Source organism: Panthera onca, chromosome B3, assembly GCF_046562875.1.
Source record: "Panthera onca isolate mPanOnc1 chromosome B3, mPanOnc1 haplotype 2, whole genome shotgun sequence".
NCBI lineage: Eukaryota > Metazoa > Chordata > Mammalia > Carnivora > Felidae > Panthera > Panthera onca.
This window is the reverse complement of record NC_138344.1, coordinates 134,918,024-134,941,467: the sequence shown is the minus strand read 5'-3', so window position 1 is coordinate 134,941,467 and position 23,444 is coordinate 134,918,024. Positions and strand designations below refer to the sequence as shown.

Here is a 23,444-nt window from a genome sequence, read left to right as displayed (position 1 = left end):
CAAAGCCTGGCTGGCCTTTTGCTCTGTTTCTCGGAGACTCCTCAGTGTCCCTTCACGGAGTCCCCTTTCATCTCTGCCAGTTTGAGGGGGCTTCAGGTCTTTGTCATGAGAATGCCTTGCCTGGAATAATGAGATGCTGGGGGCACAATGCCCGGCGCATCCGGGCTCTTGGCAAAGCTGCTCCCTGCGTATCTGGTATCGTCGTTACGGGTGAAGGTCGGGAGGCCTACAGCTGCCCATCTCAGAGGCACCTCTGGCCTATGAAGGCATGTGCACTTTGGGCTCTGGGTCTCTGTCCATTCTGGGCACGGCCTGAAAAGTTAACCCTTCCTTGGCCACAGGGAAAAGTGATTCTGGAGGCCTTGCTTTGCATTACAGCCTCTAGCGGGCGCCAGGTCTGACCAGAACCCTCCAGTTCCCAGGCTGCCTCGCACCCGGGTTCCATTTCAATCCGCTTCTCAGGGAAGCAGGTGCTGACAGACGAATCTGAAATGCCACTGTCCTCCCAGACGGCAACCTCTCTTCTCCACTTCCTTAAGGTGCCTGAGGTCCAGCACTCCCAGGACAGAAGGGCTTGTCTCTTCCGGAAAGGAATGTGCCTCTATCCAGGGGAGAAGATTCTCTTAAACACAGTGTGTGTCTAGGGTTTAGCGGGGGCAGCCATGTTCCTCCAGGAGAGCAAAACCTTTGGGGAGCCCCTGGACACCTGCCTGTTGTGTAATCCCTACCAGTTTTTTTTTTTTCTTTTCACAATCTAAGTGCCTGACTTAAGCTTTAATTGCTGAGGTATCCATTCCAAAGAGGCATCCTTCAACGGTATTTTGAATAAACACGTCGCCAGTCACAAGACTAGATAACAGCCAGGCTGCCCTCCTCCACTGAGGCTCCTTTGTTCTAGAGATCTTGGTTGATTTAGACAGCTGACCATTTGGGCCACTTTTATTTTCTCTCTTCGTGCATATTAAATTTCCCTCTCATAGTTTGTTTGAAAGATAGAGAGAGAGAGAGAGAGAGAGAGCTCACACACCCATGCATGCATAAGCAGGTAAGGGGCAGGGGGAGAGACAGGATCTCAAGCAGGCTCCACACCCAGAGTGGGAGTGGGGCTCCATCCCGTGACCCTGGGATCATGACCTGAGCTGAAATCAAGAGTCCGAAGCTTAACCGACTGAATCACCCAGGCGCCCCATCCCCCCTCATGTTTTAAATTCACCAATTAAGAGTGAGCCTGTGAAACCCTAGGTTTCCACTGTCAACCTCCAAAAAAGCAGAACCCCTGGCCCACATGTGCTTTCTCCCCATGACCTCACTGTGGGGCCCCAGGGGTGCTATGTAGTTTCTAGGTCTTGTAAGCAATAAACCTTTCTTTTTCTTCTTTTCAAATTAAAAAAAATTTTTTTTAATGTTATTTATTTTTGAGACAGAGAGACGCAGAGCATGAACAGGGGAGGGGCAGAGAGAGAGAGGGAGACACAGAATCGGAAACGGGCTCCAGGCTCTGAGCCATCAGCACAGAGCCCGACGCGGGGCTCGAACTCGCAGACCGTGAGATCGTGACCTGAGCCGAAGTCGGCCGCTTAACCGACTGAGCCACCCGGGCGCCCCAATCTTCTTTTCAAATTTTTATTTAAATTCTAGCTAGTTACCGTACAGAGCAATATTGGTTTCAGGAGGAGAATTCAGTGTTTCATCACTTCCATACAACATCCAGCGTTCATCCCAACAAGGGCTGTCCTTAGTACCCATCACCCATCTAGCCCATCCCCGCCCCCTCCCTTCATCAACCCTCAATTTGTTCTCTATCTTTAAGAGAGTCTCTTAATAAACCTTTATTTTTTTTCAAAGTCTCCTGATGGTTGTTGCTGAAGGGTGTCTTGCAAACGTAATAAGAACCACAAGGGCCGGTCCAGCCACAACACTGGTCGCTTGTAGGCCGAGACCCGCACACGGCACGGCCTGAACCCCACTGTGGGGCCGAGGGCTGGAGCAGGCAGACCCCTCCCGTCAGAAGTAAACCTCTCCAGATGCAGCCCGTGCGGCTCACTTGCCCTGCTGACTTGGCCTCGGACTGGCCCCTGACTGCTTGCCGCAAACCTACTGTGAAGGCCATGGGGTGCAGGTGAGGGGCAGTGGAGAGGTCGTGCTTGGATGTCATTATGCCACTTTAGACCTCAGAGGAGACGTCACTTGGGCTGTGTGAGTTACAAACCTGTTACCCATCCCGCATTCAGCTCACAGTCACGTTCATGCTGTTCTTCTTTCTGGCACAGCGGGGGAGGCCAGGGGGGTGCGGCAGGGCTGGTGCCCAGCTCTGGTCAGTGGACAAAGGCCTGGGAGTTTGGCTCGGCCTTTCCCAGAGCCACGTCCTGACTGCGGGTCAGCCTGTGCTGGTCCTGACTGGCCCCGGCTCCCCCAGACCTTCTGGGTAGCTGTAAAAGGTGCCACTTTGGAAACTGGGAGAGTCTGCGGGCTACGGGGGCTCAGCAGCCAGGGGAGGGGGAGGGGTGGTCCCACGGGAGCTGGGTGGGACTCAGCATCCAGCTTGGCCTCAGCCGAAGGGGCTGCCCCCGTGCACAGGTGAGCAGCAGTCCTGAGGCCCCATTTCCAAAAGCCCTGCCACCTGGCCTGAACCTCGGCGGGGACTTACCCAGGCCCAGGTTGGAGATGGTCTCGAGGTCTGTGAAGCTGTGGGCCTCAAGGATGGCCTGGGGCAGCCTCAGCGTGAAGGGCAGCAAATCTCTGTGGAGACAGGAAAGGTCGGAGGTCATGTGGGGGAGAGGGACCCATGTGCCCATTCCCTGGCCCCACAGCCCATAAAGGAAGCAACCCTGATGGCTGATGGGTCTCCATGCAGACTGGAAGCTTCCCTGGGGGCCCAGGAGCTGAGCCCTGTGGCTGAGGGAGCCACCAGTCGGCTCTAGTCCTATGCCAGCACTGAGGGACCCGGAGAAATGGGAGACTGTGCTTGGGAGTTGAGGGGGGTGGGTCACGGCTTCTCCCTGGTTTTCCTGTGGGAAGCCCAGGAAGTTTCCTCTACTGGTGCTATTCTGGGTAGTGACCCACGCCTTCCTGCCTGCTGCTAACCATTGTGGGTCCACGCTGAGATGGGCAGTGAGCTCATAGTCAGGCTTCCCCTGTGAAGGTTACCAGTCGGCCCCTCCGGGCAGGCCGGGCCTAGACCCAGACTGCACCCTCAGTGCTCATCCCCAACTCAGGCCACCACTATCCCAATCTCTAACTTTGAAGGATGGCGCAATTCATCCCTGTGTTGCCTCAGTTTACCCAGTTGGCTCTCTGGCCTGCCAGCAGGGTTTCCAGCGGCTCCTCGGTCACTGTGTATGTCGTAATGGCCTGCAGAGTCCCTCAGCTCATTTGGTGCCCACCCCCCGCCACCAGGACACTCTCCTATGCCCCCTCACCCCCCCTTCTCTGTGTGCTGCTCAAGATGCCGTCCTGGTGGCTGCAGACCACCCCCAGCCTGGGACCCCTGCGTCCACGGCCTTCCCTGGCCTTGGCTCTGCCCCCTGCCTCTCCCGCCAGCTCCTCGCTTCTGCACCACAGACCCTTCTCTTGCACTCAGGGGCCTCCTGGCTGCCCCCCAAAAGGGCATGCTCATTTTCCTGTAGGGAGCATGCTTTGCTATGCCGCACCTCTGAGCTTTGCATAGAGGGAAGGCCCCCTCTTCCCCCCGAACACGTCTACTTAGATTCTACACATCCTTTGAGGCTGTACCATGGACCCCCTCCTTCTCCATGACCCAGTGTTGTTCAAGGACTTCATCTGTCCCCACTCCCTGACACTTCATCCAATTCAACACTTCACCCAGGGGCTGCCTCTTCTGATCCAAGGCAAAGCACCCACAGGATAGAGTGTTTGTTGAGTGACTATTATGTGCCAGGTACTGAGCTGGGTGTTTGCAGGCTTTGTGTCACATGATATTATTACTATTACGACGACGACGACGATGATGATGATGATGATGATGATGATGACTGTATCACAGCATGTGGGTAGGTATTAATACCTTTGTATTACTTAACTCTGGATCAGAATCCCATGGGAGGGCTGCTAAAAATGCAGATCCTCAGATCTACGTGCATGGGCTCCCAGGGTCAGGTCTGGGGGTGGGCTAGGAATCCATACACACACACACACACACACACACACACACACACAAGAGACAGAGTGAGAGAGAGTGTGTGCAGGCTCATGAGCAGGGGAGGGGCAGAGAGAGAGAGAGAGAGAGGGACAGAGAGAATCCCAAGCAGGCTCTGTGCTGTCAGTGCAGAGCCCAGTGTGGGGTTCATCCCAGTCACCCTGAGATCATGACCTGAGCTGAAGTCAAGAGTCAGACGCTTAACCAACTGAGCCACCCGGGGCCCCCAAGAATCCATATTTTTCACCAGCTCTCAAGGGGATCCTGATGGACACAGCCTGGGATGGGAATCACAGCCCCCAAAACAAAAGCTATCCATACAAATGAAAATCGAGCACCTCTCCGGTTGTGTGTATGTGTACGTGTGTACGTATACATTCCTTATATAACGGACCATTAAGTCCCTTAAAAAGCATTCACAAAAATGGAAATTTGAAAAATGGAATAATGCTCCAATGGAATAAGCATGAATGTTCCAACATGTCCCCCCACACGTGGGTGGGTCAGCCTGTGTACCTCCCAGGGTAGGAGATGCCCCTCCCTAAAGGCCTCTATTCTACTCAGTGGTTTTTGAACGTTTTGACCATGACCGCCAGTAAGAAACACATCTGGCATCTCGAAGCAGTGTATATCCCCACGCACACGCTCTCTCCCTCACACACACTCATACACACACATAACTAAAGCAAGAGTTTAGCAAAACAAGACTTATCCAACTTATGTGAGACACATTCTGATATTTCCCAGTCTCATTTAAATTTTCCTTTAATTTTTTTTTAATGTTTATTTATTTCTGAGACAGAGAGAGACAGAGCATGAGTAGGGGAGGGGCAGAGAGAGAGGGAGACACAGAATCTGAAGCAGGCTCCAGGCTCCGAGCTGTCAACACAGAGTCCGACGCGGGGCTCGAACTCACAAACTGTGAGATCATGACCTGAGCCGAAGTCGGTCGCTCAACTGACTGAGCCACCCAGATGCCCCTAAATTTTCCTTTAAAAGGAGAGCAGTCCTGATCCACTAGATCAATTTTATGATCCCCTCCAGGGTGTTTTCTAACACTAACCACCAATTTTGCAATTTTCCACACACCAACAGGGTGTCCCACGAGTTAATTCCATTCTGGTGCTAATTACTTAGAAGTAGTGTAGCCCCCACAGGTAAGGGACTCCGCCCCACCTTCAGAAGCCTGTTGCAAGTCCCGGACCACCTGCACTTCCCGACTGACTGGCTATAACTTGCAGGTTCCCACAGCCCCCTCCTCAGGTTTGACCATTTGCCAGAATGGTGCACAGAACTCAGGCAAATACTTTCCTTACATTTACCAGTTTATTATAAAGGATACAACTCAGGAACAGCCCAAAGAGGTGCATAGGCAAGGTACGGAGGAAGGGACGCTGAACTTGGATGCCTCTCTGGGCGCGCCACCCTCCTGGCACCTCAGTGTGTTCAGCAAGTGGGAGGTGGGTGGGTGGGGCTGCAAGTCCCAGCCCTCTGAACACTCTGTCTTCCTGGTGACCAGCCCATCCTGAGGCTCCCTGGGGGTCCTGCCTATGTCAGCTCTTGGCACAAACTCAGGTATCACTAAAAGGGGCTCATGATGACTAACAAAAGACACCCTGTCACTCAGGCAATCCCAAGGGTTTTAGGAGCTTTGTGTTGGGAACGGGGACAAAGACCAAACCAAATATATTTTCGTGTTATACTATACTCTCATTATAATGGGAGTATAAACAGGATTGAAATAAAAACAGGGAGGGAGACAAAACAGAAGAGACTCATAAATATGGAGAACAAACTGAGGGTGGCTGGAGGGCTTGTGGGAGGCGGGATGGGCTAAACAGGTAAGGGGCATTAAGGAGTCTACTCCTGAAATCATTGTTTCACTATATGCTAATTTGGATGTAAATTTTAAAAAATAAAAAATAAAATAAAAAATAAACAGGATGGAAAAACACCACATACCAAAAACACACATAATGAGTATACTATCTCATTAATGCTCATTTTCTCTTCCCCTGAGGGCTGGGCAACCCTGCCCAGTTCCTGTAAAGCCTTGGGGTGACCTGGGGAATGCTTATTTCCATGGAATGTCCTGGCTTGTGGGAACAATATGTGTCCCCTCAATGCCCCCATGGCACCCCCAGCTCCATCCCCTGAGAGCCCTTGGGTGACTTTTGTGGTTTTGAAAGTTCATCACTGTAGAGGGAAAAACATGATCTTATTTTGGTAAATTTTTTATTAAAAAAATTTTGTTTTAATTTTTTTAATGTTTTATTTATTTTTGAGAGGGAGCACACGCGAGTGGGAGAGGGGCAGAGAGAGAGAGGGAGACACAGAATCCAAAGCAGGCTCCAGGCTCCGAGCTGTCAGCACAGAGCCCGACGCGGGGCTCGAACTCAAAAACCGCGAGATTCATGACCTAAGCCGAAGTTGGATGCTTCACCGACTGAGCCACCCAGGCACCCCTAAAACATTTTTGTTTGTTTATTTATTTATTTGAGAGAGAGAGAGAGAGAGAGAGAGAGAGAATCCTAAGCAGGCTCTGCACTGTCAGCACAGAGCCCAACACGGGGCTCGATGGTCTCACGAGCCACAAGATCGTGACCTGAGCCGAAATTAAAGAGTCAGACGCTTAACTGACTGAGCCACCCAGGCACCCTACTTTGGTAAACTTTCCAAGTGAGAGAGAGGGAGAAGGTGAAAACAAGCATGAACTTCGACAGACCCTGCGAAACCCCTAGCTCTGCCAGTCCTGGCTGGGTGTCATTTCCTTCTCAGCTTCCCGGTCTGACGGAGGGGACACGATGCCCTCCCACGGGCTTGTTTTGAGAATTCAATGAGCCGGGGCATAGAAAATGCCGGCAGTGCATGCCAGCACCTAGTGGGGGCTTGTGTGTTTCATTCCTCCTCCTAAAAGCACAGGTCATGGGTGCTTCCCAGCGTGGTCGGGCTCCTTCCCTCTCCGCCGCTCACGGGCACCACCCCCAGGTAAGACCACAGCTCCTGAGGAAGCTGGGAAGGCAATGCCAGAAACAGCTTTCTTCAGAGGCAAAGAGGACCGGCCTACCACCCTGCCCCCGTGGGAAAGGAGGGTGGTAGCTTAGTCACAACATTGTGTAGTCAGGCCCGAGGGTCTCCACCCTTCCTTCCTCATTTCAGCTAACGGCACCGACTCCACGAGGCTAGATGCCTGGCCCCTGGGTGCCCTAAGGATTTGTCCTCGGGGTCCTTGTAAGGGGCTTGGTAGAGTGCCTGGAGCACAGTCAGTGCTCCAGAAAAGATCCAATGTGTTCACGGCCCTGTTGCCCAGGAAAGCAGCCCCAGCGCCCCCCTGGCTCCTCTGTTCCCTGACTCCCTTCTGCAGTGGCTGTCCCCCCCACCCCTCTCAGTTCCTCCAGCCCGGCGCTGGGGCAGGGGCCTCCCCGCAGGCACTGCGTGGCTGCGGTGGCCCTGGGCTGGTCTCCCCTCTCCCCTCCTCCCCTCTGCTGTCTGCTGCGGCCACGCAGGTGTGCTAGAATGCGGCCCGACTGGGAGCAGCAGTGGGGCTCACAGCAGCCGAGGAAGGATGTCCCCACAGCTCCCGGGCTTGGCGTTCGAGGCCTTCCATCTCATCCCCACCCCCGTGTCCAGCTCTCCCACACAGCCGTTCCCAAGCTTCCCACCGCCAGTCTTCCCTGCCGTGTGGTGTCCTCTACCTAGAATTCTCTCCCTGCTCTTCCTTGCTTGGTCTCCAGTGTCACCTGTTCCACAGGAAGGCCTGGACCCTCCCACCCGTGGAAGGGGAGGGCTGCAGGGGAACAGCACATGCACTCTCTAGGCCCCAGGCCCTGCATCGTGTGCCGGGAAGAAGCAGCTGGGGTTTGGGGGTCCAGATAAGCTTGGGTTCAAATCGGCTCAGGACTGAGCTGTGTGACCTGAGCGGGCAACGGCCCCAGCCTCAGTTTCCTTGTCTGTAACAGCTGTAAGAACACCCGTGATGGCCCCTGGAGTGTTTACGTCACGCCAGGCCCTCTGGCAGGCCCCTTACAAGGAACTTTGTGTCTGATTCTTAGCACAACTTGGGGGCAGGGGGCATCAGCCTCTGAAGTGGGTCCGTAGATGAGAACACCTCCCCACAAGCCAGCTGTAGGGGTTAGAAAGAACTCTGTGGGCAGAGCGCAGACCAAACCTGACTCTACACAGATGCCTGGTCAATCAATGGGAGCCGGTTTGCTCAGTCTGCTGCTGCCCCAGCCTGACCCACGGACGCCTCTTACCAGCCCTGCCCACCCATCGCCCAGCCTCAGTGGGATCTGCTCCCGGGGACTGGCCCCTGTGACCCTCAGAGGGTTGTCCTGAATGCTGGAGCCTCACTGCCTGCCCCACTGACCCTGTGGAGAGCCACAAATGCCTCTGTCATGGGGGCTGGTCGGGTGGCTTGGTGGGTACGAAAGCCTAGCCCCGCTGGCTTTAAGGTGGACAACGCTGAGGTCTCTCTTCTGCTCCAGAGCCGCCCTTGGGATCCTGCTGAGGCTGGGATGGCCCCTGCAATCTCACCTCTGCTGGACTCCTCTCCCTCCCGCGTCCTAGCTCCCCCTCCCCCTGCTGCTCTCTCCTTGGGGGCAAGTCCTTTAGCATCACCTGTATGCGTGCCTCTAGGAGAGCCCCAGCTAAGCTATGACTGCGCCCCACCCCAGACCCGCTGGGTCAGAATCTCTGGGGTAGACTCCAGGAGTCGGTATTGTTTTAAAAATTTTTGTCCTGTTTATTTGAGAGACAGAGAGAGAGAGGCAGGGGGAAGGGCAGAGGGAGAGGGAGACACAGAATCCAAAGCAGGCTCCAGGTTCCCAGATGTCAGCACAGAGCCTGACGCAGGGCTCGAACTCACGAACTGTGAGATCATGACCTGAGCTGAAGTCGGATGCTTAACTGACTGAGCCACCCAGGTGCCCTCAGGAGTCTGTATTTTTAACCAGCTTCCTGGGCGACTGCAAAACCCAGGCAGGTCTGGGAAGGCTCTCTAGAGCCCTCACACCAGACGACCATCCAGCCCGGAACGTTAGGGTGAGCACTCTGAAGCGGGCCCGTGTCTTCCCGCATGGGGACAGGGAGGGGGGAGCGTGTGCTCCCAAGGAAAGTGCTGGCTCTATGCTCTGCCATCTTGGCGACCATCCCCTCGAGAGCTAAGGCATCCACAGCTAGGGGAGGCCGGATGACAGCGAGGTAACGGGTCTCCAGCTCCTGGCCTGGGGCTCTTCCTCCCACAGCATCTCACTCCTCACATACGGCCTTGGTGCTGACACCAAATACGGTAATGTTGACTTCGAGACATACGGGCTCTGTGCCCTGTGATCTCGTGGGTTCCCTGAGCAGCTGAGGGTGGGCAAACGGGCACCTGTTTTTCTGGAACGCAGAGAAACAGCAGCCAGAGGCGGAAAGGTCGGCAGGTGACAGCGTGCGCTTGGTGACCATGGCTCCAGATCTCTCTGGACACAAAGTCACTACTCCAGCACGCCCTCCCAGGGCCCAACCCACGGAAACAGAACCAGAACGCCTACTAGCTGCTGGGTGGCTCCTTTATCCGCTTTCTTTCTCTGGCATGTGTCAGCGGGTATGAGCATTCCCATTTTACAGAAGAGGAAGTTGAGCCTCAGAGAGACGAAGAGACGAGTGCAAGTTCTGGGCTCTGCAATGATGTCATTGTTCATTTATTCATTCCAAGCACCAAACGCCATGCTGGGCACTCTCTCCTAAGACAGGAACTTCTCAGAACAAGAAAGCTCCCTGAGAGCTCGGCAGGTCATAACATATGGAGGGCCAGGGGGCCTCTGCCGCTCTGCCTCAGAAAGAACATGCCAGATCATTGAAATTATTGTGAGAGGCACACAGTGCGGGGGGTGGGGGCAGTTGTAGCAAAGATCATAGACCTTGGAGATTTACCTACTTTCAATCTCCATGCCGCCATTTACCACCCATGTGACCTGAACAAGTTAGTTCCCTCAGCCTCAGCTTCCACATCTGTGAAATGGGAACTTCCCTCAGGGAACTGTTCGCAAGACTTACAAAGGTAATGGATATAAAAACTCTTAGCACAGTGCTGGGTACCGGAGAGCCCTCAACAGGTGCTGGCTGTCAGCGGCTGCTATCACCCAGCATCACGTTTTTCTGCCCATCGCAGCCCAGGAGGGTTCCGGCAGGTGGGAAGGGCGTACTGGGTTGAGCATGGTTTTCACGGGAGGCAGCAAGGATGGTCTCTCGGTCGCATGGAGAAGCGAGCCTGGAGCCCTGGAGCCCAAGGCATCCTGCCCAGCCCTCGTCAAGGGCCTGGAGCTTCAGCCATTATGACACCAAAATACCTTTTTACATCCCTATTGGCCTGCAGCCAGTTCTGAGGAAACAGAGCAGCTCTGAGGGTGGTGATCAGTCACTCACCCCACCCAGCAGCTACTTAATAATCACAGGCTCTGTCCCACTGAGGGGTATCAGCCCTTCCTGTTGTCCCCACAGGAAGTGCCATCTATAACCCCTGCAACAGGGCGGGTCAGGTCCTCATGGGACTCCAGGCTGTCCTGGAAGCTGGAGCACAGGAAGTTGGGGTAAGGGGCTGTGAGTCAGGGGGCAGGTGGTGACGAGGGAGGGGCCCTTACCGGCCAGACTAAGATAGCATCAGAGCCAACACCTCCCTCATGGTTACCAGGGCAAAGCCGGGGACCGTCCCCTCTCTGTGCCTCCTCTGGGCCGAACCTTTCCTTCCCTCTGGGGGCTCCCCTGTGACCCTCACCCCCACCCAAGGGTGCACGAATGCCGGTTGCAACCAGATGCCCTTCTGTGGGGCCAGATCTACTCACCTACTGACACAGTAGAACGCGATCAGTCTGAAGATGTCCTCAAACACAAGAACCGAGCCTTCCAGGTACAGTACTGAGGAGAGATGACAGAAGCTCTGGATGAGTGTCCCTGCCAGGCGGAAGGAGACTCCCTGAGGGTTGGGGCCATACCTGCCGCCTTCACAGGGGGTCCCAGTGCCAACCACAGTGCCTGGCATCCTGCAGCCTCATACACATCGGCTCCTAACCAGACTGTAGGCAAGTGGGGACTGAACTTCTGTGGTGTTACTCCACTGAGATTTCAGGGGACTATTACAGCAGCTGGTTATCTTTGATACACAGTCATCATTTGGGGCAAAATGACACAGCAGACTCTAGATCGTAAAAGCAGAATTAAACATTGAATTGATGAGGGTCATCTCAATCTGACAAGGAACTGGGAGGGGCCAGCAGGGGGCAAGTTGCCCAGTTCTGTCTGGGTCTCCGGGAGGTGCAGGAGGGCAGGACCAGGGCCACTGGCCTTTCACCCAAGAACCCTTGGGCCTGTTAGAACCTTACTCAATTTGGCTATATGGGTAATCCAAGAGTGAGGGTGACCCTGGTATTTCCCAGCTCCGACAACAAAAAGGGATCAAAGCACTTGCCCAAGATGCCATCCCAAGGTGGATATGGCTCCTTGGAGGGGCACGGTGCTGGGATGTGCCTGAAGGTAAGTGGGGGTGGACCGACCCCACTTTGGAACCCAAAGGGGACTGACCAAAGAACCCTGCTTTGGGTTCTCAGGACAAGGGGCCCAGAGAAGCTAAGCCATTTGGTCGAAGTCCACTGCCCATCTTGGCTGTCATGCAAGTTCACGACCCCTGACTGTCATCCCAGGGCTCCATATGCCCAACAGGTGATGCTCCCTGTGTTGGGGATCCCCCACAGTGAACTTTCTCAGGCACCAGAGATACCAAGAAACAGAGGGTCACACTTCAGCTCCAATTTCCTAAGGTTCTTCTCCCATCTGTGTGGTGGAGGGGAAGTCAGGACCTGGGTCCCAGGCCTGGTTCCAACCATGGGTCAGGGCCACCACCTGCAAAAGGAAGGAGCCCTTCCAACCATACATCTAGATGACAGGAGGCTGTTCTGTTTTCAAAGCCTAGGACAGCATTTCACTGCATTGTGCTCTGCGACATGGGCACACACGAACCAACATGTTTTGTTCCAATAGCTTGGTATCATTTTATTTTTTATTTTTTTCACATTTATTTATTTTTGATAGAGAGAGACAGAGCACAAGTGGGGGAGGGGCAGAGAGAGAAGGAGACACAGAATCCGAAGCAGGCTCCAGGCTCCAAGCTGTCAGCACAGAGCCCGACGCGGGGCTCGAACTCACAAACTGCGAGATCATGACCTGAGCCAAAGCTGGATGCTTAACTAACTGAGCCACACAGGCGCCTCTGAATAGCTTTATTTTTATATTTGCCTTCTTTAAACGTACTAGACACTGTTCTAAACGGTTAACAGGATTTTTAAAAAGAAGTTACACTCATCATCTATTTACGGCAAAGAAATAATGGTTTCCCATAGACACTTTAAGAGTTTAAAGAAACGCTAAGTAATTTTTTTTTTAAATGTTTATGTATTTCTGAGAAAGAGAGACAGAGAGGGACAGAGACACAAAATCCAAAGCAGGCTTTGGGCTCTGAGCTATTAGCACAGAGCCCGACACAGGGCTCAAACTCACTAGCCATGAGATCATGGTCTGAGTCCAACTGACTGAGCCGCCCAGGCGCCCCAAGAAAAAATACTAAGTAGATTAAAGTGCCAGTGGTGCTTGGAAGGTGCATACAAATGACTTAGTCAGAAACATCCATCCCTGCAACTGCCACCCTTTGTGAATCAGTAGCAGTTGGGGCGGGCCACAGCGCCACCTAGTGCTGGCATTTGGGGCATCACCGACTCTCTCAAGAAGCGACAGGCCAAGGGAGCCCCGGGCCAAAAAAGACAGCCTGTAGCCTCAAGAGGTAGAGAGAGCTCCGTCTATCAAGCGGGGAAGTAAAGACTTCCTTGCGAATCCCTCAAGGGGAGGCTAGTAGTGATGCATGCAGAAAGCCTAGCGTACCTGGTGCGCGTACTCAACAGTTAGTAGCTGTCCCTAGCCACGGGGACACGGGGACATGTCTGACCTTTGCAGGACACACTTGAAACTTTTAAGATAAAGTCAGCCACTCCCTCTTCTGCGGGGACAGCATCCCTTCACACCACGGACACCCCTGGGGGAGCTCCTGCATGCCAGGGCCAGGGTGTGGCCCAAATTTGAGTCTCCTCTCCCCCAGGACCCAGAACAGTGTGTGGCACGCAATTTGGGAGATCACTATGTGTATTAAATGTCTATCTGGGAGGGAGACCCCGGAGGAATAGAGGCCTCGGGACACTTTGGATGGCTCATCGCTCTCCCCCGCAGGAGTCCAAAGGGACACCTCAGACCTGAGGGAGTCCCGACAGACAGCTTCACATCATTCCGGAGCACGGGCTAATGCAAATGGGTAAGCGTTCGATGATCCTAATGTTGGCTGGGCTTAGCTTCCAGGACCATCCACAGTTCTGTGCTGTACCGGCCTGGTGCCTCGTGTGTGGGCGCCCGGGCCCAAATGCCCAAATGTGAACATGCCTCCGTCACTCTGTTGCTTACCCTCTCTGTGCCTTGGTTTCTTCAGCTATAAAACAGGGATAATAAAGTATCCACCTGTTATGGGTTGAATTGTGTCCCCCAAAAAGGTATGTTGAGGCCCTGACCCTGATTTGGAAATAGGGTCTATGTAGGTATAATCAAGTTAACATGCAGTCAGACTGGATTGGGGTGAACCCTAAATCCCATGAATGGTGTCCTCACAAAAATGCGTAAAGACGTGGGACACAAACGCAGAGAGGAGAAGGCCACATAACGATGCAGGCAGAGATTAGAGCAAGGCCTCTATGAGTCAAGCAACACCAGAGAGTGCTAGTTTTCACCAGAAGCTAGAAGAGGGGCGTGGAACAGATTCTCCCTGATCTGCAGAAACAACGAACACATTGACTGTTGATTTCTGACCTCCAGAACTGCGAGAAAATAAACCTGTGTTGTTTTAGGACCACAAATAGCACAGCGGTCCTAGGACACTAATGAACCCACTCATAAGCAATGCTCATTCCCAGAAGCCGCTAGAATGGTGCACAGCACGCTCAGTCAGTGACAATACAGGATTACTAAACTGTAACTTTAAACTAGTAAGCCAGTCATGGAGGTAGAAGGGTTTCTGTGGCTCTGCTTGGCATTATTTCGTATGGCTCCTCAAAAGAAAACCTGTCCCTTGGGGGGCCCATTTTCCTCACTTTATCCTGTCAACACAGTCCATATTCCTACCCCTGGGCCTTTGCTCGTGCTGTTGCTCTATGCATGAGAATCCATCTTTTTAAAAAATTATTATTATAATTTATTGTCAAGTTAGCTAACATACAGTATATACAGTGTGCTCTTGGCTTCGGGATTAGATTCCCATGATTCATCACTTACATAAAACACCCAGTGCTCATCCCAACAATGCCCTCCCCAATGCCCTTCACCCATTTTCCCTGCTCCCCTCCCCCCCACCCCGCCCCGCCCCTCCACTCCCTTCCACCCTCAGCTTGTTCTCTGTATTTAAAAGTCTCTTACGGTTTGCAATCTTTGCCCTTCGCCACCTTCAGGATTCAGCTCTACGCCTATCTTCCGGCCCAAAACCTTTCCCGAGTGTTCCGACCTCCCCCAGGGAAAGCTGCACACAGGAGGGACTATGCAAACCCCACATTTTCCCATCAGGGAAACGTCATACATACGCTCACATTGTGATGTGAGGTCGTGAGACTGTGGACCCCCTGAGAGCAGGAACAGGTCTTAACTTTCCTCATCACCTGCCCTGCACCTGACACCGTGTTGGGCACCCAGGAGGACTCTGAAAGGGACAGCCAGGCTGACCAGGCCCTCCGGGGCTGGAATCGAGAGTGGACCAAATTTATAGAGACAAAAGTAGGTGAGTGGCTGCTTAGGGCTCGGGGGTGGGGGAGGGAGGAGAGGTAGGGAGATGATATGGTTTTCATTTTTTTAAAAATCGTGTTGAGCTACAAAACACACAATTTAGCATTTTAACTATTTTAGGGGTGCAGTTCAGTAGCATTAAGTACAAACACATTGGGCAACACGGGGCTTCTTTTTGGAGGCGATAAAATGTCCTCACACTCACTAGAGTGGGGATACACCACTCCGAACCAAAAGCTGCTAAAGGAGCCCCCTAAGTGGGCGAATTGTGTGAACTAAATATATTATATGGCTATCTTTCAATAAAGCCACTACATAAAAAAAAGGAGTAGACTGAATTTCACTGCCTAGATTGTGTTTTTCTGGGAGTTTTATAATGAGCACATATGACCTCAGTAAGCAGAGAAACTATAAAGAGTCTACATTTTTCTCTAGCCTTTTAAAAAAAAAATGTTTATTTTTGAGAAAGAGAGAGAGACAGAGTGTGAGCAGGGGAGGGGCAGAGAGAGGGGGAGACCCAGAATCCGAAGCAGGCTCCAGGCTCCGAGCTGTCAGCACAGAGCCCGACGCGGTCTGGAACTCACAGACCACGAGATCGTGATCTGAGCCAAAGTCGGATGCTTAACCGATTGAGCCACCCAGGTGCCCCAGTAGATTTTTTAAAAAATTTTTCAGTGTTTATTTATTTTTGAGAGAGAGAGAGAGAGAGAGAGAGAGAGAGAGAGAGAGGGAGGGAGGGTCAGAGAGAGAGGGAGACACAGAATCCAAAACAGGCTCCAGGCTCTGAGCTGTCAGCACAGAGCCTGACGCGGGGCTTGAACTCACGAACCGTGAGATCATGACCTGAGCTGAAGTCTGATGCTTGACCGACTGAGCCACCCAGGCACCCCTCTTTGCTCATTCTGTACTCAAGTTGTTTGCTGTTTTGTTTTGAAGGGCTCAGAGTTCCTCTTTAGCTAGGACATTTTCATAACGTATTCATTTCTCCACAAATATTTATTGTGCTCATCATCTTGATAAAAAGGGTAGGTGGATATAGAAATTGAGAGGCAGCCTCACAGGTAGAAGGATGACAGGGAATTTGCCAATGGTCTGGCCATAGGACATCGCTCAAGCTGGGTCCCCGACAGGAAAGGCCACAGGCGCAGAACCTGAGAATAAAAAGCCACTGTGACGACAGGCTGGGGAATGGTTCACAACTGGGGAGCAGGAGGGACAGACGTCGGCAGGCCTGGCAGGTGCAGCCAGGCCCGCTGGTCCTCATGCCTCCCACCCCTCGAGGCTCCTTCCCCGCTTGGAAGGCCGCAGTTACCTTCTGGCGGCCCAGCAGCACGGTTGCCATGGGAATCGCCACCTGGGCAGTTTGTGGCTCAGGTGGGAAAAGGCCTCTTTGCTACTCTCATCGGGCCTGTCCAAAGGCTCGATTTTCTGCAGTAGATGAAAACTACTGCCCCTGCTCCCAGGGGTGAAAGTGGGGAGAGTAGCAGTTTCTCCGGAGTCCGGGGGACCCTGTGGGTCCAGGCCCAGCTCTGGCGCCCACTTGTTTCCAGAAGCTCCCGCAGCAGCTGCCTGTCCTGTGAAATGGGAGAACAGCCATCTCCCTGCCCGAAGGAAGGGTGCTGCCAGACTAGGGCTTCTGGGATCGCTGGTCCCAGCGGAAGGAGAAGCGGCCAGGAGGGAGCACAGAGAGTCCCACGCTGGGCAGCAGGTCGGCTGTGCTCTCTGGGCGGGCACAGATCCGAGCACGAGTGGTGGACACCCTCATTCCCGCTCCAGGCAAAGCCCACGCGGGAACGGTACCGACCAGGCATGGGCTCCCGGTTCCATCGGCCACATGCCCAGAGACCAAAGCCCTTACTCTCAGAGTCTTGCTTTCTGAAACTGCCACGTGATGATAAGAGTAACCGAGGCCCTCCTTGGCCCTCTGGCTCCTCGTGCAGAGGTCAGAGTGGTACCCTGCAGAGGTGCTGAGTGAGGGCTAGCAGCGGCCCCTGCACCAGAGGGAACACAGAGGTCCGAAGGGCTGGGGAGGGAGCCCAGGAGGGGCGAGTTAGGGCTCAGGGACCTGGAGAGGATGACAATTTGAAAATGTGCTGGAGACAGTTTCCTCTCTCTCTCCTTGCCTGGTACCGATGGTCCAGGTAGACACCTTGGCCTCTGGCTCATTGGCTGGCCCTGGAGCCCCTTGATTGTCTATTTACAAGCTCGCCTGAGCCTCCCTCTGTGAAACTTCCATCCCTTCTGAGCCCCAAAGCTTCTCAGTGTAAGATCATCCTTCCTTAGCTCCCCTCCCAACCCCCACCACATCTCCTCCATCAACCACGGGTCCGTGAGAGGAGGGGCATGAGCTGCAGGGAGGCTGACAGGGAAAGGAACAGGGAGGAACTGCCAGTCATGGGCAGGGGTCCAAACAGGGGGCTGCTTCCAAATGCCCCTAATGCTCTGTTATAGGATCTGGCAAGGGAGCAGAAAGGTGCCTTCTCTTCCAGGTGGCTGTAGCCCTGCCCTAAACTGTACAACCTGACAGGCAGAACACCAGCTGGAGTTCATCTCCCACCAATGAGGCACTTTTGGACAGTGCACAAGCTGTGCAACTGTCCATGGCAGCCCTGGATGTGAGTCATGGCCATCTTTGCTGGTTGCAGTAGGCATAAGGAGCAATTTCCTAGTAATTTCATCTTAAGAATTTTAAGATGAAAAAGTACTGCAATGTCTTTTGTCTTTTTACTGAGTTCTATCCCACATCCCAAATTTGCTCAGACTGGAGACTCAACCACACCCAAAAGCCCCTCCCACTGGACTGAGAACCATTGAAAGCCAGAAAGGAAGGGCCCTTAGAGACAGGTCTGGTCCAAACTCTCTCACTGCATAGATGAGGAAACTGAGGTCCAGGGAAGGTACATCATTGTGCTGTGAGCCAGTATTAATTTGGGTGCTCCCCAGAGTTTGATTATGGTGCTCTCTGGAATCTGATTGCTATTCTGATTGTTCTGCCCCCTTCTCCCAAATTCCTGGCTTTAGGAACCATGGGCTTTAAGCCTCCTGATTAATAATGGAGGGGTACACTTTTCAAGGTTTCAGAATAATAATAACAATAGCAATAATAATATCGACCACTTATTAAGTGCCTACTGTGTGCCAGTCTCTATTTTTAATCATCATGGCAACTCCGTTATCCTCATTTTACAGGCCAGGAAGCTGAGGCTCAGAGAGGTTAAACACATGGCCTGAAGGCCACAGTCATGATTAAGTGCCACCAGCCTGGGAGCCTGGTATATCAGGTGCCTTTTTTTTGTCCAGAGAGGTGGCCTGGGGTAGAGGGAGGGCGTCCCAGTACTTCATGCTGGGATGCACTCATTGGGTCCCTGCTTCAAGTGAATAGGTCAGCTAGCAGAGACGCCTGCCCACGGGCCACGCATTTCCTCCCCTGTCACCAGGCAAGCCCCACGTCCCCCTGGGTGACACCCTCCCAGGAAGACCCGTGGCCTCCCTCCCTCCGGCCCTGGCGCTGGGTACACACTCGGCTTTAGAGCAGGATTGCACCGCGTCATGCTGTGTTCCAGCTCTTGGGAGAGCTGGAGTCAGGCCTTCCTCCTTTTCCTTGTCCCAGAGCCAGGACCTTGCCGGGATGATACCGCAGCCCGGGCGGCATTTGCTGTCGCTAAAAGGATCGCCCCCGAGCCTCACGCTGGCGGCCACATCCGCCAACAGCTGCGGCTACACGGTTCGAGCTGTAACGAAAGATTCCTTTTCTTGGATGGCGCTCTTCCATAGTTAGCGACTGTGCAGACGAGGCCGTAGGTCGGGGAAAAGGAATACAGAGCAAATCGTCACAATGCAGATGGGGACTTTGCCTGGGAACTATTTATGGGTTCAGAGGCCAAAACAGAAGGGGCGACGTTAGACAGATGAGTGAACTGCCAAGTGTCAGGGAAGACTAAATCACACGTAAGCAGACGGGGAGGAGTTTGGGGAGAAGGGGCAGGGAGGGGTGGAGGACAGCAAAGCAGAGGCATGCCGCCTGCCATCTGGGGGTCTAACTACCCACAGGGAATGAGCTGCCAGTCTGGGAAAGCCATCCACCTGCGCCTCCGCTCACATTCAGCGATCAGCAGGTGTCTTTGTCTCCATCAAGAAGAAACACTTTGCTCTGTTGGGCCAAAGGAAGAAAAGGAGGTGGCCCGAGGCACCACCCTATTGGCGAGAACACCCCCAAGTCCCACAGAAGGACCCATCAAGGCACAACCCAGCTCAGGAAACAACCCGGCCTCAGGGTCTTACCCCAGAGTTTGCAAACTTTAATCTGAGGTCTAGAAGAAAAGCGACGACCACTTACAAAAACCGGGAGGCCCAGAGAGGTTCAGTGGCTCGGCAGAGGTCACAGAGAGCTGGGAAGTGATCCCGGGATGTGACTCTGCAGCCCGCGCTCTCACAAAGCACACGCTCTTGGTTCTCCAGACCCCGCCGTCCAGGAGAAACAACATGCAAGCTATGCGTGCAATTTTAACGTTTCCTATAGCCACGTTGGAAATGGTAAACACAATCAGGTCAAGTGAATCCTAATCATATATTCTATTTAACCCCAAATATTGAAAATATTATCAGTCCCATAAATCATAAAGATAAAAAATTACTAGTGGGATATTTTAGATATTAAAAAAATTTTTTTTTAACATTTATTTATTATTGAGAGACAGAGACAGACAGAGCATGAGCGTGGGAGGGGCAGAGAGAGGGGGAGACACAGAATCTGAAGCAGGCTCCTGGCTCCGGGCTGTCAGCACAGAGCCCGACGCGGGGCTTGAACTCACGGACCGTGAGATCGTGACCTGAGCCGAAGTTGGACACTTAAAGTATGCTGAGTTTCAGAAATCCTGCTGCGGAGGGAAAGCCGGTCTGTGCTCCCAGGACAACTGGCAGGAGCCCATGGGCGCTGCGGATGCCCACACCTAGCGTGCCGCCGGGTGCCCAACATCGGTGCTTAGAGTGGAACTGGATGGAAGACAGGAGCGCCCACCAGGACTCTGAATCACAGGATCTCGTTCCCATCCTCCTCCCCATCAGTGCCATGCACGGAGTCATGGAATCAAGAACTAGGGACCGGCCTCGGGGCATATGACCCTTCACTTGCTTCCAGATGCTGCTGGAACACCAGCTTGGCAACATCCAGCCCAGGGCTCAGGACGCAGCTTGCTTCTCTGCAAGCATCCCGGGGCAGGTTCGGCCCTCGCCAAGGGGGAGGCCTACGGTTCTGGGGAGCAAATTCAGCGGGGGCGATAGGGCACTGCATTGCGGCTGTAGGGTCAAACGGCACTCCCAAAATCAGCCCATCAGTGGGCGAGTGGGTGCTCTGATCTTTTATCTGGCTCCTCACTGGTTCTGAATGTGGGGGTGGACAAAAGGGGTGTTATTTATAGACACCCCCCACCGCGTCCCCATAGGCATAGGGCCGGGTGCTCTCTTGAATCACCATAAATACCCCTGGTCAGGAAAGGACACACTGTTGCTGCACAGAGAAGAGACTCTGCTCACACAGGGAAATTCGTGTGACCGCCCAGGGGTCAGGGCCCCACATCCTCAGGCATTTCCTCCGGCCCCAGGTTCCTCCAGCCCGTCACCTAATCCAAATTCCCCTTTAGCTACCAGATGGCAACTCTGTGGTGCAGCAAGAACAGAGATGGAAACGGGTATCTTGACCCCAAAGGGCGTGACCACCAGGGAGGGTCACTGCAGAGTCAGCATCTCATGCCCCGGAGACTCTCAAATCTCCGTCCTGAGCCCTGGACCCATGGGTTTCTTCAAATATTTGCTGAGCACCTACTATGTGCCAGGCACTGCTCCAAGCCCTGGGGTGATGGTGGTGGCTTCTTTCTCCTGGGCTCGGTGGTTCCCCGTGTCCCTTACTGTCACCCCCGCCCACCATTCTTCCCCTGGACCTGGGGTGACACTGCCACAGGTCCCTGACACCCGGTGCTTACAGGCCCCTCTTCCTTCTTCAGCCATTTCTGCCCACACGTGCTGCCAGTCCTCTTCCTAAGTGTCTCCTCCGTCCACACCCGCTGTAGGAGACGGTGCGGGCCCCACCATGCTCCCCTCTGGTCTCCATCCTGGGTTGTCCCCCCGCCCACCCCAGCAGTGGGGGGCTTCTGTGTGAAAGGCACATCAGACCATGTCCCCCATCTTTTTTTTTTTATTTAAAAAAAATTTTTTTAATCTTCATTTATTTTTGAGAGAGAGACTGTGTGAGCAGGGGGAGGGGCAGAGAGAGAGAGGCAGACACAGAATCGGAAGCAGGCTCCGGGCTCTGACCTGTCAGCACAGAGCCCCACGCGGTGCTCGAACTCATAAACTGTGAGATCATGACCCGAGCTGAAGTCGGACACTTAACCGACTGAGCCACCCAGGCGTCCCACGTCCCCCCATCTTTAATGCCCTTCTGCCGGGGGTTCTTCCCAGGTCTTTTAGATAAAGGCCAAGCATCAGGACCTGGGAGCACACTGCCCTGGGATTGACCCGGGCAATGGTCCCCGTCTTTGCCTGTCCCTTCCTTCCACACACCTCGTACTCCAGGCAACTAAGCTTCCCTTGCACACACCCCGGCATCCTGTGACTCCATGGCCTTTTTTGGACTGGCTGGCAGCCTCCCATGTTCCTCCTCACTCCTCCCCCTGGGGTCTCACTCACCCTCCAGCGTTGGAGCTCTTTCTGCCAATTGCAGTAAAATCCTAACACTTTCTTAATATCATCTTCTGTGTATCCCTATGGCCTAGTGTCCTTAAACTGGGTAGATGAATAAGTGCACGCTTTACACAATTCTCTAGTTATGTAGTGTGCGTGATCCTTGCACCCCAAAGCAGGTAGAAGTCTCCTCGAAAGCATAACCATGTTTTGCACTCAAGAGCAGTACAGCAGAGTGTTAAGCATACATGTGGGGGAGCCAGGCTGCTGGGTCTAAACCCTGGACCCACCCCTTACTCGCTGTGACCTCGAGCAAGCCACTTAGGCTCTCTGGGCCCCAGTTTCTTCACCTGTAAAACAAGGATCATACTTGTCCTGGTTATCTATTGCTGAGTAACAAACCACTTGAAAAATTCGGCAACATAAAACAGCCATCTTTTTGCAGCTCATGGTTTAGTGGGTCAGGAATTTGGGCAGGACTCAGCTGGGAGATTCTTCTGCTCATGGCACTGACTAGGTCACTTGGTGGCATTCAGCTGGGGACTGTCCTGGTCCAGAGGATCCAGAAGCCTTCACTCATGCCTGGTGCCTTGGCAGGAAAGGCTGGAAGGCTAGGCTCAGCCGGGCCCTCTGGGGCTTTGCTCCCTCTCTGCATGGTCTCCAGGTGGTCTTTCCAGTGTGGTGGTCTCAGTCATCAGATTTCTTACATGGCATCCCTTCTGCTTTCCTCTGTTGGCCAAAGCAGCCCCACGCCAGCCCAGATTCAAGGGGAGGGGTTGTAGCCCCTTGATGGGAACAGGGTCAAAGAAAGGACCGCCATCTTGAATCTGCCACACGACAGTGTTTATATCTTAGGGCTGATGTGCAGATTAAATGAGTTAATTCATACAAAGCGCTCCGCAGATGATTGCTATCAGTATCCTACATCCTTAGTCTCTCACTGTACCCAGGAAAGGCCCGGGCACGCAGCAAGTTCTCAGTAAATATTCTGTGTCGTAACTCAGTAGAGGAAGAGGCATGTGGAGAGCATTCTAGGTTGGGCTGTGTAGAGGGAGCTTCCTGTACCAAGCCCTGAGCCACATTCTCCACACTCGGGGTCACCTGGAGTCCTAAGACAGTGCAGTGAAAATGGGGAGAGCCCAAGAGAGCAGAATTAACACCAACCCAGCACACAGCTACGTGTGCCAAGACCCCACAGGCCCCTCTCCCAAGCATCCCCCCAAACCCGTATGTTATAGCCGAGAAAACTGAGCTCAGACGGGCTCAGGCTCTTGTCCACATTCAACCAGGGGCTGAGTGACGGGCTTCACATCCAGGTCTGCCTGGATCTGTTGGCTCCTTCTACTACAGCCAAGAAAACCACGGAAAACGTTCTCTTCTCAAAGACGGACAGGGCTTTGGTCCTCGGGACTCTGACACCAATAAGAAGGAGGCTCTCAGCCTCCCACTAGAAAGTACCTCATGGTCTCAAACGTGACCTTGTCTGTGACCAGCTTGCCGTGTCACGTGATCCACGTGGTGTCTCTGGGAATCTGTGTCCCACCTGCTGGGCCACCCCGAATCTGACGTAGTTCCTATTTCTACACACAACGAACACACACGCACCTGCCTGTTTTAGAAAAAAGATACAGCTGGGGCATCCAGGTGGCTCAGTTGGTTGAGTGTCCAACTCTTGATTTTGGCTCAGGTCATGATCTCACGGTTCGTGAGTTCAAGCCCCACAGGGGGCTCGGTGCAGAAAGTGTGGAACCTGCTTGGGATGCTC

General features: G+C 53.5%; 1 protein-coding gene across 2 annotated transcripts in view; it reads right to left on the bottom strand.

Moving 5' to 3' along the window:
• Positions 1–23,444, bottom strand: part of RIN3 (Ras and Rab interactor 3) — a 125,471-nt gene that overhangs the window by 34,580 nt on the left and 67,447 nt on the right. For both annotated transcript variants that reach the window (XM_060620597.3, XM_060620596.3), the window contains exons 4-5: positions 10,984–11,056; positions 2,648–2,739 (exon numbers count right to left, since the gene is read on the bottom strand). In XM_060620597.3, the coding sequence (XP_060476580.2) occupies positions 2,648–2,739; positions 10,984–11,056 (165 nt within the window). The remainder of the gene's footprint in view (positions 1–2,647; positions 2,740–10,983; positions 11,057–23,444) is intronic.